The sequence below is a fragment of the Marmota marmota genome, unplaced genomic scaffold, assembly GCF_001458135.2.
Source record: "Marmota marmota marmota unplaced genomic scaffold, marMar, whole genome shotgun sequence".
NCBI classification, from domain to species: Eukaryota; Metazoa; Chordata; class Mammalia; order Rodentia; family Sciuridae; genus Marmota; species Marmota marmota.
Window position 1 is genome coordinate 17855374 of NW_025999968.1, and position 17880 is coordinate 17873253.

General features: G+C 35.4%; 1 protein-coding gene across 1 annotated transcript in view; it reads left to right on the top strand.

The window, feature by feature from the left end:
* The window catches only part of Impg2 (interphotoreceptor matrix proteoglycan 2), a 93391-nt gene that overhangs the window by 13198 nt on the left and 62313 nt on the right, over nucleotides 1-17880 (top strand). Inside the window, exons 3-5 of the mRNA XM_048803404.1 lie at nucleotides 9568-9734; nucleotides 12400-12431; nucleotides 12545-12568. Of these exons, the coding sequence (XP_048659361.1) occupies nucleotides 9568-9734; nucleotides 12400-12431; nucleotides 12545-12568 (223 nt within the window). The remainder of the gene's footprint in view (nucleotides 1-9567; nucleotides 9735-12399; nucleotides 12432-12544; nucleotides 12569-17880) is intronic.

A 17880-nucleotide genomic window follows, 5' to 3' on the forward strand; every position in this document is an offset into this window, starting at 1 on the left:
TTTGATTCATTATACACAAATGGAACATGACTTTTCATTTCTCTGACTGTATATAATGTACAGTCACACCACATGTTCAGTCCTACATGTACCTAGGGTAGTGATGTTCATCTCATTCCACCATTGTTCCTGCCTCCATGCCCCTGCGCCCCGCCCCCACCATTATGGATCATCATCTTCTTATCAGAGAGAACATTCAGATTTTGTTTTTTTGGGATTGGCTTTCTTCACTTAGCATGATAGTCTCCAACTCCATCCATTTACCTGCAAATGCCATAATTTTGTTCTCTTTAAATTCTGAGTAATATTCCATTGCATATATGTACCACAGTTTCTTTATCCATTCATCTGTTGAAGGGCATCTAGGTTGCTTCCACAATTTAGCTATTGTGAATTGAGCTGTTATGAACATTGATGTGGCTGTGTCACTGCAGTATACTGATTTTAAGTCCTTTGTGTATAGACCAAGGATTGGAGAGCTGGATCAAATGGTGGTTTCATTTTTTTTTTTTTTTTGGTGGTTCTGGGGATTGAACCCATGGCCTTGTGCATGTGAGGCAAGCACTTTACCAACTAAGCTAAATCCCCAGCCCTTCAATTCCTTCTTTAGTTTTCTATAGTTTTCATTGTAGATATCCTTTACCTCTTTTGTTAGATTGATTCTCAAGTTTGTTTATTTGTTTTGAGGCTATTGTTAATGAGATAGTTTTACTAATTTCTCTTTGAGCTTATTCATCATTGCTGTATAGGAATGCAGTTGATTTATGGGTGTTGATTCTGCTACTTTGCTAAATTCATTTATGAGTTCCCCCCAATTTTCTGGATCTTCTAAATATGGATCATGTTGTCAGCAAACAAATAGTTTGAGCTCTTCTTTTCCTATTCATATCTCTTTAATTTCTTTCTTTTGCCTAATTGCTCAGGCTAGAATTTTAAGGACTAGGTTGAATAGAAGTGGTAAAAGAGGGCATCCTGTCTTGTTCCAGGTTTTTAGAGGGAGTGATTTCAGTTTTTTCCATTCAGAATGATGTTGGCCTTCGTTTATTGTTTAAGGCTTTTACAATGTCAAGATATATTCCTACTATCTCTAGTTTTTAAAACATGAATAAATGCTGTATTTTGTCAAATGCTTTTTCTGCTTTTATTGATAATCATGTGGTTCTTTTCTTTAAGTATAATTGATGTGGTCAATTATATTTATTGATTTCTGTATGTTGAACTGATCTTGCATCCCTGGGATGAACCCCACTTAATCATGGTGCACTATCTTCTTAATGTCCTTTTCTATGCAGTTTGCCAGTGTTTTATTAAGAATATTGCATCTATGTTCATCAAGATTATTGGTATATAGTTTTCTTTCTTTTCTTTGTCATTTTTTCCCCCTCAGGGTATTAGTAGCTTCATGGAATGAATTTTGAAGGGTTCCCTCCTTTTCTACTTTGTGAAATAATTTGAGAAAGATTGGTGTTAGTTCTTCTTTGAAGGTCTGGTATAACTGGGCTGAGAATCTGTGTGGTTCTGGGATTTTCTTTGTTGATAGGCTTTTGATGGCATCTTCAATTTCATCACTTGAAATTAATCTGTTTATATTTTCTATATCCTCCTGATTCAACTTGGGTAGGTCATACCTCCTTAGAAATTTGTCAATGTCTTCTAGATGTTCTAATTTATTGGAGTATAAATTTTCAAAATAATTTCTTATTATTGTCTGTATTTCAGTAGTTTCCATGGTGATATTTTCATTTTCATCACAAATTTAATAGTTTGAGTTTTTCCTCTCTTTTTTTGGGGGGGGCGGCGGGGTTAGCTTGGTGCTAAGGGTTTATCAATTTTATTTATTTATTTTCAAAGAAACAACTTTTTGTTTGGTTTTTTTTTTTTTTTCAATTTCAATTTCAATTTGGGGTCTAATTTAATTATTTCCTGTCTTTTAGTAATTTGGTATTGATTTATCCTTCTTTTTCTATGGCTTTGAGATGTAATGGTAGATTATTTATTTGGTGACTTTCTGTTCTTTTAATGAATGAGCTCAAAGCTATGAACTTTCCTCTTAGAACTGCCTTCATAGTGTCCTGAGATTTTGATATGTTGTATCACTATTCTCATTTACCTCTTAAGTACTTTTTTATTCCACCCCTGATTCTTCTGCTATCCATTGGTCATTCAATAGCACATTATTTAGTCTCCAGGTGTTAGAGTAATTTTTTTCTTCTAATAATAGATTTCTAATTTTATTACATATGATCTGAAAGAATTCAGTGTATCATCTCTATTTTTCTTGTATTTTCTTTTCTTTCTTTCTTTTTTTTTTTTTTTTTTTTTTTGGTACTGGGGATTGAACCTAGGGGCACTTAACCACTGAGCCACATTCCCTGCCCTTTTATATTTGATTTAGAGACAGGGTCTTATTAAATTTCTACAGGCCTCATTACATTGCTGAGGCTGGCTTTCAACTCACACTCCTCCTGTCTCAGCCACCCCAGCCACTGGAATTACAGGTGTGTACCACTGTGCCCAGCTATTTTTTTTTTTGTATTTTCTAAGAGTTGCCTTGTGTCCTAAAATGTGGTCTATATTAGAAATTGTTCTATGTGCTGCCAAAAAGAAAGTGTATTCAGCCACTGAATGAAATATTCTATATATGTCTGTTTAGTCTAAATAATTATTAATTAATTTTTTTAGTTCTGTAGCTTTTTAATTAAATTTTTGTTTAGAAGATCTATCTAGTGATGAGAGGTGTGTCGTGGCTTATTTGATTCTTGATATTGAGAAGGGTGTGTTTATACTCAGATATTCCATTGTTTGGGCCATAAATATCATATATTTTGTAATACAGTCTTTTTAGTTGTGAATTCTTTTAACTTTTCTTTTTCATGGAAGGTTTTTATTTCATCTTCAAATCTGAAGCTTAATTTTGCTGGATATAGTATTCTTGGGTGGCATCCATTTTCTTTCAGAGATTGGTGTATATTTTTCCAAGACCTCCTAGCTTTTAGGGTTTGGGTTCGAAAATCAGCTGAGATCCAAATTGTGACCACAATTAGAGGATCCAGATTCTCTAATAGATCATCTAATGGATTTGGATCCTCTAATTATGACAAGTTGTTTTTCTCTAGCAGCTTTCAAAATTCTATCATTATTCTGTATGTTAGGCATTTTCATAATAATGTGCCTTGGAGTGGGTATGTTATAATTTTGTATATTTGAAGTTCTATATTTGATTTTCCATTTCATTCTTAATTTTTTTGAAATTTTCTGATATTATTTCATTGAAAAGATCGCACATTCCTTTAGTTTGTACTTTAGAGCCTTTATCTATTCCTATGAATCTTTTATTTGACCTTTTGATATTTTCCATATTTCTTAAAAATTCTGTTCAGGATCTCTTAACATCTTTTCTTCATGGTCAACTTTAGTTTCAAGATTATAACTCAAACTAAACAACTACAGTTCATACCCCTCCTTCGGCATTTATTTCACATCTTTCTCTTTCTCCTACCCACTACTCCCTTCTTTTCACTTTCTCTCTCCCTTACTCTCTCATTTCCCTTGTCCATTGAACTATTCCTAACCACTCTGGAGTCAAGAGACTGGAATCATAATTACAGTTCCATTAAAACACACACACACACACACACACACACACACACACACACACACTGTCTTCATTGCCTGAAAGTCTGTCTTCCAAGCATCCAGTCTTTTAGTAATGCTTTCCATTGACTTTTTAATTTGGCTTATTGACTCCTTTATTTTGAGGATTTCTGATTGATTCTTCCTCTGGATCTCTATCTTTTACTTCTCGTATTTTCTCTCTGATTTCACTCCTTATGTTGTCTTTTACCTCATAGATCAGTTTGTCTTGAATTTTCTAAATTTCTGATCTGATATTTCCTCCACTGTGTTGTCAATGGATTCTGTAATTGAGATATTTTGGTTTGTTTTTGATGGTTTTTTTCCTTGCTTTTTCATATTGTGTGGCTATCCATCTTTTAGTATGAATCTGAGACAGCTGAATTTCTACTCTATGAAATTACAGTGTCCCATAAGGTTTCTAGTACCTCATGATTAGGGGGAGACAAATATTAACAATAACCAATGCAAACAATATACATCATTGAACTAAGTAATTAGTTCCTACTATGACATCTACGATGTGAATTGGCACAACAAACAGAAATGGTATGATAAGCAATTTCCAATAGTAAAAACAATAAGTTTGCAAAAGTGTTTGCAATTTCAAATGGTGGACAGGGAGAATGTAGAAGAGATGTAGGATGATTATGATGAAGGCATAGAGAAAATAGAAGTAAAATATTAAAGGAAGAGCGAATAGAATTTGGCTGTTAGCAAAGAAAGGAAAAAGAAAGAGAATCAAGAGAATTAAGTAAAAACAATATAAAACCAAACCAAAATACCCTAATAAAACCCCCTAGATCTGAAAAGATAGCGTCATCAAAAATAGCTGCCTTCAAAAATGTTAGAAATAATAGACACAAATATGTATATGTATAAATGTCCATGAAACATTCAGTATACAAACAATCCAAAAATGAAGAAAGAAAGAAAGAGAGAAAGAAGGAAAGCAAGAAAGAAAAGAAATAAAAAAAGAAGAAAAAAGTTCTTAATGAAAATTAAGGAATTGTTTCTGTTACAGTGTTCAGAAATTGTCAGTTGAGAATATATGTTCATTGTCTGTTCCCAAATGTCTTTTCATTTTTTTTCCTTGAAGTATGTATTGTATGTTTGAATAGGGGCCTCAGGTTGTCAAATCCTTCCTCTGTTTGTGTTGTTTGTCAAGTTGCTACTTGGAGTTCAAAAATTCTCAGTTCCCTTCTCAGCAGTACGAGGTGGAGAGGGTTGGAGTGTGTTATCTGCTCTACTCTCAGGGTGGAATCACTGTAGACTTCTGTAAGAGGAGTTCCCAGAGACAGACCTCCTGAAGACAGGGGTTAGTTCTAGGTAGGCACAGGGTGCTTCCTGGAGTGCCGATTGGTCTGAAGATTTTAAATCAGTGTACCTCCAGGGCCCAGAAACTGCTGATCCATACTTGGAGACTGTACCCCTGGAGTCTACCCTGAGTTGCACTCATACCTCAGAGGAGCCAATCCTTTGCCCCCTTCTCCACCCATGGATCCTGCCCTTCCTGGCCTCCTGGGCTCAGTCCCCAATCACAGTCATTCCTGGATACCTAGTCAAATCCTGACCTGCCCCAGCTGGTTCTGAGAGCTGCCAGACTCAAAGAGAGGGAGGGACCTGGGATCTCTCAGGTCTCTACTCCCCTTATTCTCCTGGTTAATACACCCTCTATGCTTAATTTTCTCCTGGTTTCCTAGGGTTCACTATGAGTTGTGTGGCAGGTGTCTGCCAGTTCTGCATTTTGGACCCAACTTGGCTTTCCAGATATGGGCTCCTAAACTCACTCCTACAGCCACTGGTGTCCTTAGCATAGTGAAAAGATGGCTCTTCCCTTGGCTCTCCACACACAACTGGGAGATGAGTGGTGTCTTTACCACATGCAAGTATAGTGTAGTACGTCCTCTGGATCAGTTCACCAGATCTGATCCTTGATCTCTGATTTCTCCATACCAAGACACACCATAGTACCATCTGAAATGCGAGTTCTCATAGTCTCACTCCCCACTTTGTCCAGTGCGGATCATCTCCTGCAGGTGTGGGTGTGGGCTGAGGGCTTTCTTCTTTTATTTTATTATCTACAACCTATACAACCTTCTGAGTTCATAAGCTGTTCTGAGAGTCCAGTATGAAATCCCAGTAAAATCCTTCTTTCACCCACCCTACTGTGAAGCTGTTTATCCTCTTTTCTGGTCTCACGCCAAGGAGCAGCTTGGAAAGCAAGCTCTTCTACTCCGCCATGTTCCCTGGGTCATGGAAAGCCTCATTGTTGAGTTGCAGAGATCCCAGCTATGCTATGGTAGGTCCAAGTAGAGAACCCACAGCAACCTCTGCTTGGATTTTTTTTTTAATAGTTGCAGATGGATACAATATCCTTATTTTTATTTGTTTATTTTTATGTGGTGCTGAGGATTAAACCTGGGCCTTAGGTGTGCGAGGCAAGCACTCTATCATTGAGCTACAACTCAGCCCTGTTTGGAAGTTTTAAGAGGAGAGGAAAGACTATAATCTATAGGTTGGTTAGCTCTGCCTCGTTCAGTTCCTGCTGACCTCTTCTGTGTGCTGATTGGTTAAAAAGTTTTAAATAGCCATAATAAGGATGCAGTTAGTTCAATGAATGATAAATTGTTTGTAGCCAAAGGTTTATATGTTTTATAGTGTGTTAAAGTTGAAGAGTTGGTGGGGGGTTTTTTGGGGGGAGGATAGGGAGGGCTTAGACTGTCTTGTTCCATCAATCAACTGTCAGACAACCAGAATCTAACATAACACAGGTTAAGCATCTCTAATCTGAAAATCGGAAATCTGAAATTCTCCAAAATTTTAAACTTTTTAAGAGCTAACATTATGACACAAAAGGAAACTTCAAAACCTGACCTCATATGTCAGGTTGTAGTCAAGATGCAGGCACATTAAAAGTATCATATAAAATCAGCTTCAGTCTATGTGTATAAGGTATATGAGAAACAGAAATGATTTTTTGTGTTTAATTTTGGGTCCCATACCCAAATTATCTCATTACATATATGAAAATATTCCAAAATTATGAAAAAAATACTAGAAATACTTTTGGTACCAAGCATTTTGGATAAGAGATATTTAAATATAATAATGTGATAACCATGTAGCCCTTCTCAATTTACAAAATACTTTTACAGATAAGGTAAGGTAGTAATTATTCATTCTATTAAAAAAAGATGTGTATATGGATGCTTTGAATCGGCAAAAGTTACTCATGGTTATCCAACTATAGTGCATGGTGAAACTAGGGCTAGGACTCTGTGAGGACTCTGTGAGTCCAGAGACTCCACCTAAATATGCTGTCTGATGAGTACTCAATCTTCTTGTAATGAAAAATAATTTCCTTGATATCTGCTACATATTTTCTCCCTTACCACTGTCCTTCTCTTCCCTCTCATTTCAGTCTGTTCATTGCCTTGAGTGATCTACACCTCTGAATGGTTGCAGAATAGCAATATACCCAGTACTATACAAACTAGGCAAATGCCCTGTTTGACAGCCTTTCAGTTTCAAATCTTTGAAATAACTTAGCTGATGAATTCAATTATTTTTGTCTTAATGCAATAATATATTTCTCCTGAATATTCTTTTTTTCTTTTTTGGTCCTCCTGTATATTTTAAAATTAATGCACATTATTTTTTGAGTGGTTTTAGGTTTAGAGAAAAAAATGATCAGAATGCCCAGAGAGAATACCTCCTCAAACTCCCAGCATTAATATTTTATATCAGGATACTACATTTGTTAGAACTCTCTTGCCTATGTTGATACATTATTATTAAGTAAAGTTTGCAGTTTAAATTAGGATTTATTCTTTGTGGTGTATTTTCAATGGGTTTTGACAAAATTGTAGTAATATGAATGCACAATTATAGTGTTATACAGAGTAATTTCATTGTCTTAAAAAATCTTCTGTGCTCTAACTATTCATCTCTCCCTCTCCCCCAACCCCTGGCAACCACTGATTGTTTTATTGTCTTCATAGTTTTACCTTTTCCAGAATGTCATTGGAATCATATAGTATACAGCCATTTCAGATTAGCTTCTTTCACTTGGTAATACACATTTAAGTTTTTTATTTTTTTTTAGTTGTTGATAGACCTTTATTTTATTTATTTATTTTTATGTGTTGCTGAGAATTGAACCCAATGCCTCACACATGCTGGGCCCCAGCCCCAGCCCCACATTTAAGTTTTTAAATGTCCTTTCATGGCTTGAAAGTTCATTTCTTTTTAATCACAGAACAATATTCTATGAAATGGTGTACTAAACTTTGTTTGTCCACTCACCTGTTAAAGGAAATCTTCATCATCTCCAAGTTTTGGCAATTATAAATGAGGCTACTTTATTTTTTTTTTCATTTTAGCGTTTTTAATGCAAATTGTAAATATGGTTATTTTATTCCTGAATCTTCTCAATTGTTTCTTCTTTATATTTGCCCTTTTCCTTTCCTACTTGGTGAGACTTGGCCTTCCGTTCCAGGATCTTTTTTCGGTCTTTGTCCAATTTTAGCCTGGTGATAACCACCTTGCTGGGGTGAATGCCCATATGGACAGTTGTGCCATTAGCCTTTTCCCGCTGAACCCGTTCAATATAGATGACATATTTCTTCCGGTAAACCTGGACGACTTTGCCAATCTGCTGACCTTTATAATGTCCTCGCACAACCTGAACTTCATTATCCTTTCGGATGGGCATAGATCGAACATTGTACTTTTGTCTCAGCTCTTTGGAAAGAGGGGAAGACATAATCTTCCTGCGAATGTGTGAAGGTGCATTGAAATGCCTTTTGCGGTTCTTGGCTTCGGTCAGAAGTCACAAAAGGATTGAACTTTATTTTGGCCGCTGCCGCTTCAGCGATGGCCGCAAAAGGGCTAAATGAGGCTACTTTAAACATTTGTGTGCAGGTTTTTGTGAGAGCATAAGTTTTCAGTTCATTTAGGCAAATACCAAGGAGCACAACTGCTGAATTTTGTTGTACTTTTAAGTATAAATAAGGACTCATTATTATCTTTCCTTCTTAGATGTGAAATATAGTAGCTTAAGAGTAATTGGGGCTGGGGTTGTAGCTCAGTAGTAGAGCACTTGCCTAGCATGTGTGAGGCAAAAGGTTTGATTCTCGGCACCACATATAAAAGAAATAAAAATAAATGTCCATTGACAACTAAAAAAAATATTTTTTTTAAAAAGTGATAACTCCAGATTAACATCCTCTTTTTGATTTTATGAAATATTTTCAATTTCCTCTAAGCTCTCAGGTGTTTTCATTACTCCTTATTTATTTATTTATGTATTTATTTATTCCCAACCACAACTTTTTTATTTTTGCTTACACTTGACTCTCGGGCTGGGGTTGTGTCTTAGTGGTAGAGTGCTTGCCTAACATGTGTGAGGCACTGGGTTCAATTCTCAGCACCACATATAAATGAATAAATAAAATAATGGTCCATCGACAACTAAAAGAAATATTTTTTTAACTTACTTTTTAAAAAATTTACTAATTTTTTGTTTGTTTTTTAATTGATTTTTTAAAAATAAATGACAGCGGAATGTATTACAATTCTTATTACACATATACAGCACAATTTTTCATATCTCTGGTTGTATATAAAGTATGTTGACATCAATTCATGTCTTCATACATGTACTTTGGATAATGATGTCTATCACATTCCACCATTTTTGCTAACCCCCTGCCCCCTCCCTTCCCTTCCTATCCCTCTGCCCTATCTAGAGTTTCTCTATTCCTCCCAAGCTCCCCCTCCCTACCCCACTGAGTCAGTCTCCTTATATCAGAGAAAACATTCGGCATTTGTTTTCTTGGGCTTGGCTAAATTCACTTAGCATTATCTTCTCCAACACCATCCAGTTACCTGCAAATGCCATGATTTTATTCTCTTTTATTGATTTTCCAGTGTGTCAGGAAGCTGTCTGGGAAGCCTTCAGGACTTTTTGGGATCGACTTCCTGGGCGTGAGGAATATCATTACTGGATGAATTTGTGTGAGGATGGAATCACAAGTGTGTTTGAAATAGGCACCAATTTTAGTCAGTCTGTGGAACACAGAAACTTAATCATGAAGGTAAGTGTCGCAAGGAGGGGAGGAATTGTTGCACCTTCATAGAAGCACACAGTGCACAGCTAAGTTCTGAGGAACGAAGAGCGAGTGACAAAACCCCATATTATTTTGTTGTTGTTGTTGAATGGGGCTGTCCTAATGAGCTGCCTGGGGTGTAGCTTAGTCTTTCATCCCAGTCTTTTATCTTGCCTTTATAACAAACATTGCTGACTCAAACAATAGCCCCAGCTTTGTTTATAAATGTAAATAGTTGGAATAGTCAACAAAAGCTTAGTAAAAAAGTATGAATTTGTGAGAGTCAATTTTTTTTACATTTTTTTTTAGTTGTTGATGAACCATTATTTAATTTATTTATTTATATGTGGTGCTGAGAATCGAACCCAGTGCCTCACACGTGTTAGGCAAGCACTCTACCATGGAAAAACAACCCACAAATATTTGACACAAGAGTCAAATATTTTTGAAATATTATGTGATTATTAGTGTGAATACCAATGATTTCAATTAAAACATAGGATATAGTCCATTGAATAAACATTTAGTGAAGCATACATATGATTCTTATTAATTATTTGCTTACTTATTTTCCTTTCTCATTAATTGTTTTCCTTTAGTTTCTTCTTAGCAAAATATAAATAAACATGCATACTGACAAATTACCTTCCTACTTTTCCCTTTTCATATACCTATTGCACATGTATTTAGAACGAGAAAATTAAACTGCAGACAAATGTGGCAAATTGTTCATGCTCTCTAATGACTCCTATATCTCTTTGTCCAAGTCCTATATGTCCTCAGCTCAGGTATAACCTCCCCTGTGAAAAAAACAACCCTTAGTATAGCAGATTTAGCTCTTCTAGTCTCCTGAGTTCCCACCATTCTTTACTTTTTCTTGATGTTGTAGTTCTTACATTTAATTATTACCAGTTGTATATTTGACTGAACTAGACTATAAATCAGAAGGCAAGGATTATGTCATATGTTAATTTTTACATTCCCATGATATAGTAATATGCAATAGATAATTTGCTAAAATAAAAGTTTATAAGCAATAGCTAAAATGTCTTTTTCCTGATATTATTTATACTTCATGAATATTATTTCAAATACTAGTTGTATTATGTACTTGGAAGGGCTGAAAATTATGTAAATAATAGCTATTTTTATTTGGATCTAATCAAATCATATTAGTACAACTTAGAGTGGTAAAGTAAATTATATTCTATTTTTGAACTTTTATTTCTAGTAAAGGCATTCTATTATCTTCTTTAATATTTGATCTCACAGACTGATGATCTCATTCAGTGGGCATAAGCTGTCGAGAAAAGAGTGATCTGATAAACATGGGTAAAGACACATTTTGTTGTGTCATAAATATTTTGAAGGCATGTAGATTTTTGTGTTTTAAAATTATGTGTAGATGTAACAGGGAGAATGGGTTTAATTTAAATGTGTTTATTTGAGCTGTCTGCGTGAAATATGAATTGCTTGATATTTAGCTATGAAGCCAAGGAGAATGGTCCAGGTCCTACATATAGCTATAGGAATCACCAGACCTGAGGTAGTAATTGTAACCTCAAGAGTGGCTGAGATTATTCTGGGAATCTGTAGAGGAAGGGCAAGAGTGAGTTGTTTATTCATATCATTATAAGTAGGTTAATAGCCTTTCCATTTTACAGACAAGAAAACTAATGCCTGGCACCAGAAAGATTTGGAGATTTGATGTATTGCTAGGGAGGGTGAAACTGAAACTTGAAATTAAATTAGTGTTCTGATTCTAAGTTAGTGTTCTTTTTATCATATTGGTCTCAAAATAAAACTAAATTAGAAGAAATTTGGTGACAATTTGATTTAGAAGACCCCCTGAGGAATAACCTAATTACTGATTTGTCTCTTTGTCTAGATTCTGGAGAAACAGATTTATCAGTTATTCAATCTACATGTTTGTGTTATTATAGGGTGGGTATTATTATAAATTCATTAGATCACAAAATTCTTTTATTATAAGTTTATGGCAGGTTAATGTGAAACTCTACCCATCTCGAGCTGGGCATGGTGGTGTATGCCTGTAATCCCAGCATCTTGGGAGGCTGAGACAGGAGGATCGTGAGTTCAAAGCCAGCCTCAGCAATGGTGAGGAGCTAGGCAATTCAGTGAGACCCTGTCTCTAAATAAAATACAAAATAGGGCTGGGGATGTTGCTCAGTGGTCAAGTGTCCCTGAATTCAATCTATACCAAAAGAGAGAGAGAGAGAGAGAGAGAGAGAGAGAAGAGAGGGAAGAGAGAGAGGAAGGAAGGAAGGAAGGAAGGAAGGAAGGAAGGAAGGAAGGAAGGAAGGAAGGAAGGAAGGAAAAGAAAACTCTACCCATCTCGATAACTTACAGACATTTTTGGAATGATTAGCAGGTAAAGACTTAATCCAGGCCCATTAAGAGAGAGCACAGAAACTATTGGGCACATAAACAGAGACTGAGTATTGGGATGTTCTCACAGTCACCAGACCAATTTGGCATTATCAGTACTTGTTCTCACTGTCTGCCTAACCATGGAGCATCATAACATACATTCTACCATGTTTGGGTATTAGAGTTCATTATGGAATAAGTTTTATTTTCTGCTTTATAACTATTGTTATCTCACTCATTTTTATATCTTTGTTTTCCTTAGAAATTATCTTACACAAAGGAAACCATAAGCAGGTGAGGGTCTCCCCCCGCCACCCCATACCCAAATTCATGTTTGACAATGTAGATGTGTAATTCCTACTTTAGGACCCACTTCAAATTTAATGGTTCCTTTTTTGTTTTACCAGTGCCTGCAAGGACCAGGCCTGTGGGTAAGTCTCAAATTGTTCTTCTTCATCGGAGTCTACCTCCCTTTCCAGAACACCACCATAGCCATTAATTTATTGACTGACCTGATCAAGAGGCAGACTTGTTCCTCTCTCTAGAAAATAGATTTATGGTTTGACCTATTGAGATTGTTGCTGAGGTTTAAGGCTAATAGTGAAATTGTTCTGAATGGGAAAAAGTCTTCAGCCTATAAATATTAATATGAACTATTGTCCATTGTCTAATACTCTTTTTTCCAGCTGAATTCTTTTTTTAAATTTTTTATTTGTTTTAATTAGTTATATATGACAGTAGAATGTATTTATAAACTTTAATATATCATACATGGATGGGATGTAATTTCTCATTTTTCTGAGTATACATGTTGCAGAATTATATTGGTCATATAGTCACATATCTACATACAGTAATAATATCTGTTTCATTCTACTATCTTTCCTATCCCCACATCCCTTCCCCTCCCCTTCCATCACTTCCCTCTACCTAATTTAAGGTAATACTATTCTTCCTTAGTGCCCCTGCCTTATTGTGAATTAGCATCTGCATATTAAAGAAAACATTCAACATTTGGTTTTGTGGGATTGGCTTATTTCACTTAGCATGATATTCTCCAACTCAACCATTTAATGCCAAATGCCATAATTTCACTATTCTTTAAAGCTGAGTAGTATTTCAATGAGTATGTATATCACATTTTCTTTACCCATTCATCTATTGAGGGACACCTAGGTTGGTCCCTTCGTAGCTATTGTGAATTGAGCTGCTGTAAACATCAATGTGGCTACATTACTGTAGTATGTTGACTTTAAGTCCTTTGGGTATAAACCAAGGAGTGGGATGGCTGAGTCAAATGGTGGTTCCATTCTAAATTTTCTGAGGAATCTCCATATGGCTTTCCATAGTGGTTTGCACCAATTTGCAGTCCCATTAGCAATGTATGAGTGTACCTTTTTCACCACATCCTTGCCAACATTTATTGTTGCCTGTATTCTTGATGAATGACAGGAATGAGATGAAATCTTAGAGTAGTTTTGATTTGCATTTTTCTAATTGCTAGAGATGTTGAACACTTTTTCATGTATTTGTTGATCAATTGTATTTCTTCTTCTGTGAAGTGTTTGTTCAGTTCCTTAGCCCATTTATTTGATTTATTGATTGGGTTATTATTATTATTTTTTTGCTATTAAATTTTTTTATATATCCTAGAGATTAATACTTTATCAGAGGTGCATGTGGTAAAGATTTCTCCTAATCTGTAGGCTCTCTCCTCACATTATTCTTGTTTCCTTTGCTAAGAAGAACCTTTTTAATTTGAATTCATCCTATTTATTGATTCTTGATTTTACTTCTTACTGTTTAGGAGTCTTGTTAAGGAAGTCAGATCCTAGGCCGATGTGGTGAAGATTTGGGCCTGTTTTTTCTTCTATAAGGTGCAGGGTCTCTCTTCTAGTGCCTAAGTCTTTGATCTACTTTGAGTTGATTTTTTTGTGCAGGGTGAGAGATAGAGGTTTAATTTCATTTTTATACATATGGATTTCCAGTTTTGCCAGCACCATTTGTTGAATAGGCTATCTTTTCTCCAGTGAATGTTTTTGGCACCCCTGTCTAGTATGAGATAACAATATTTATGTGGATTTGTCTCTGTGTCTTCTATTCTGTACCACTGGTCTATAAGCCTATTTTGGTGCTAATATCATGCTGTTTTTGTTACTATAGCTCTGTAATATAGTTTAAGTCTGGTATTGTGATGCCTTCTGCTTCACTCTTCTTGCTAAGGATTGCTTTAGCTATTCTGGGTCTCTTACATTTCCAGATGAATTTCATGATTACTTTTTCTAGTTTTTGAAGAATGTCATTGGGGTTTGAATAGGAATTGCATTAAATCTGTATAACACTTTTGGTGGTATGAGCATTTTGACAACATTAATTCTGCCTATCCAGGAGTATGGGTGATCTTTCCATCTTCTGATTCTTCAATTTCTTTCTTTAGTGTTTTGTAGTTTTCATTGTAGAGGTCTTTCACCTCTTTTGTTAGATTGATTCCCAGGTATTTTATTTTTTTGAGGCTATTATGAATGGAGTAGTTTTCCTAATTTCTTTTTTAGTGGATTCATCACTAATATATAGGAATGCATTTGATTTATGGGTGTTAATTTTATATCCTGCTACTTTGTTGAATTAATTTATCAGTTCTAGAAGTTTTTAGTGGAATTTTTTATCTTCTAAGTATAGAATCATGTCATCATCAAATAGTGATAGTTTGAGTTCTTCTTTACCTATTTGTATCCATTTATTTTCTTTCTTTTGTTTAATTGCTCTGGCTAGAGTTTTAAGGATGATGTTGAATAGAAGTGGCAAAAGAGGACATCCTTGTCTTGTTCCAGTTTTTAGTGGGAATGCTTTCAATTTTTCTTCATTTTGAATGATGCTGGCCTTGGGTTTAGCATATATAGCTTTTACAATGTTGAGATATGTTCCTACTATCCCTGGTTTTTCTAGTGTTTTGAACATGAAGGGGTGCTGTATTTTGTCAAATGCTTTTTCTGCATTTATTGAGATGATCATATGATTCTTGTTTTTAAGTCAATTAATATGATGAATTATGTTTATTGATTTCTGTATGTTGAACCAACCCTGTATCCCTGGGATGAATCCCACTTGATCATGGTGTACTATCTTTTTAATATTCGCTCAGTGGTAGAAATCCCCTGGTAGGTGAGGATGGGAAGAAGAATGGATACAAGGTTTTACCTTCAAGTGGTTTAAATGTAATTTTAATAATTATATAACTAGAGGCTTTTCAACTTAATTAAAAAATAAAAATAGCCAACACTACTATAGAAATTGTAGGCCAGCCACTGTTGCAAGAACGTTATTACTTGTATTCATTTATTTAATCCTCTAAACAGTATAATGAAGTAGGCATTGTTATTATTATCCTTTGTTGTTGTTGTAGATGGACATAACTTATTTTTTTAATGTGGTGCTGAGAATTGAACCCAGTGCTTCACATGTGCTAGGCAAGCACCCTACCATTGAGCCACAACCTCAGCCCTATTATCCCCCCCTTTTTTTAAAAAAAAAAGAAAGAATATTAAGGCACAGAGAATTTAATGGACTTATAGAATGTTGTACAACTACTAAATGATAGAGCCAGGGTTTAGCCCTTATATTCTATCTCTAGTCACGTTATCTGAATTTTCTAGATCATTTAGGAATAAAAATTTGTTTTCCTTTGTTGCATGCATATGTGTGTGAATGAGAAAGGAGAACATGAATAATGAAAATAAATTTCTACTTTAGTAGTTTCAGTGATTAAAAATGATGTAACGAATTTTCATGCAGATCTTTGCTACAATTTCAAAATATTGTCTACTGAAGTTAAAAGAAACTAACATCAAATGATTTAGAAAGTAATTGTGTCATATTTAGAAAAAACTTCTCTATAATAATACTTCTTAATTAACCAATCTGTCATCATATTGAATATCCATCATATGGTCTGTCTGAGTCCATGCAGAAGGCAGAATGTGAAACAGACAGTGATGATCTCATAGAGATTCTGGGTCTTACCAAGAACTTGTTGCAAGCCTCGGCTGTTTCATTTTATAGATATAAAAATAAATTTGCTCCTGAGGCTTTGGGGAATCATCAAATGATCAAGGAGAAAATAATTCCTCCTAGAAGGTCAGGAATGCCTCCTTTGTCTTTTTGTGTTCCTCAGGAGCACATTCATGAGTGTGGGGGCCTGCTCCTTGTGCTGTGCTTCTGTCAGTAAGTATTGGCTAGTGCAGGGTTACTCTTGTGGAGTGAACTGGTAGTATTCTCAGTACAAACAGTAGAGGGATGGCAGTGACATTACCTGAACTTTAATGAAATTATATGTCCCTAAACCTACCTTCAAATCTTATATGTCAGTATGTATATATACATACAGTGCTTTATATTTTAACAAACTTTTTTGTACATTTAGTCTTTACAATTATCCCATGAATTTTACAGAGTGAAATTCTCTGAGTAGGAGATTTATTCAAAATTCCTTCTGTTTAGTGACAGAAAAATGGAACAATCAAATTAATTAGTAGGCTCTGGGATATTTAGCAATGCCAGGAAAAGGAAAGTTAACTAGTTTGGTAGTATAAACATTTTGAGTTGGAGTTTATTAGAAAGCACCCCAATCAATATTCAGCAACAATTCTAATTTTTAAAATATTTTTTCTCTGAAAAAAGTTGAAATCATGAAGACTTTCAGATACATAGACAAGCCAAGTCTATTTTGACTCTGTTCCTTTTGTCTCTGTGGACAAACTGTGGACAAACTTGTAGAAGCAGACGATGATGGAAGAGCGTTGACATTGTATGGCATTGCTTAGAAAAGTAATTTCATTTCTTTTAGGAAACCGTTAGGCACAGATTTTGAGTCTTTACTAAATATACATAGATGATGTTTGTTTGATGCCTAGACAAGATATTACTTTTTCCTTTTGCCATTCAGAAATTTTGGTTTTCAAAATTTGTTTATATTGAAAAATAGATCTAGATTTAGTTTTCTCAATTGAATATTAGAATTTGTTTACCAGTGCAAAATACTAATTCATCAAGGATTTATTTAAAAATTAGTATTTTTTTAATAGAAGGTAATATACTGACTGGGAAAGTTTACTAAGAATACCACTGGGAATCAGGAGACCTTTTCTTTTCTTTTAACTAGCTATATGATTTTTCCTGAATTGCCTAAGAAATCTGGATTTGAGGCTGGTTGTATATCTCAGAGTAGAGTTCTGTGTCAAGGGGAAGCCGATCAAGAAACTGATTCAGGATCCCAGCAGGTGGAAGAAGATGCAAGATACAGTTGCTATAGCAGATATTGTTTATTCAGAGGTGGCAGCGACCCGGGCCCTCTCCCCTTGTTGTAGGGACAGACAAGGGAAGACACTGAAGATAGCAGGAAACAGTTTTATTTGGCTGCAGCCAGGTTCAGAGGGCACAGCTTTTGTTGTAATCAATCAATCCCCAGAACCCCCATCTGCCACTCTAGCAGTGCTGGCTTCATTTAGAAGGTTGGATTCATGAGTAAACACTAGGGAGTTTTAAATTAAAGAGACAAGACTCTAATTACCTTTAATACCAGCTCCAGGACGGCTTTTCCTAGCTCCTGCCTCCAGCCACCTAATGCGATAGCGAGGTTTAGAGAAGAGAGGAAAGAGAGAGAGAGAGAGAGAGAGAGAGAGAGAGAGAGAGGAGGGAGGGAGGGAGGGAGGGAGGGAGGGAGGGAGGAGGAGGAGGAGGAGGAGGA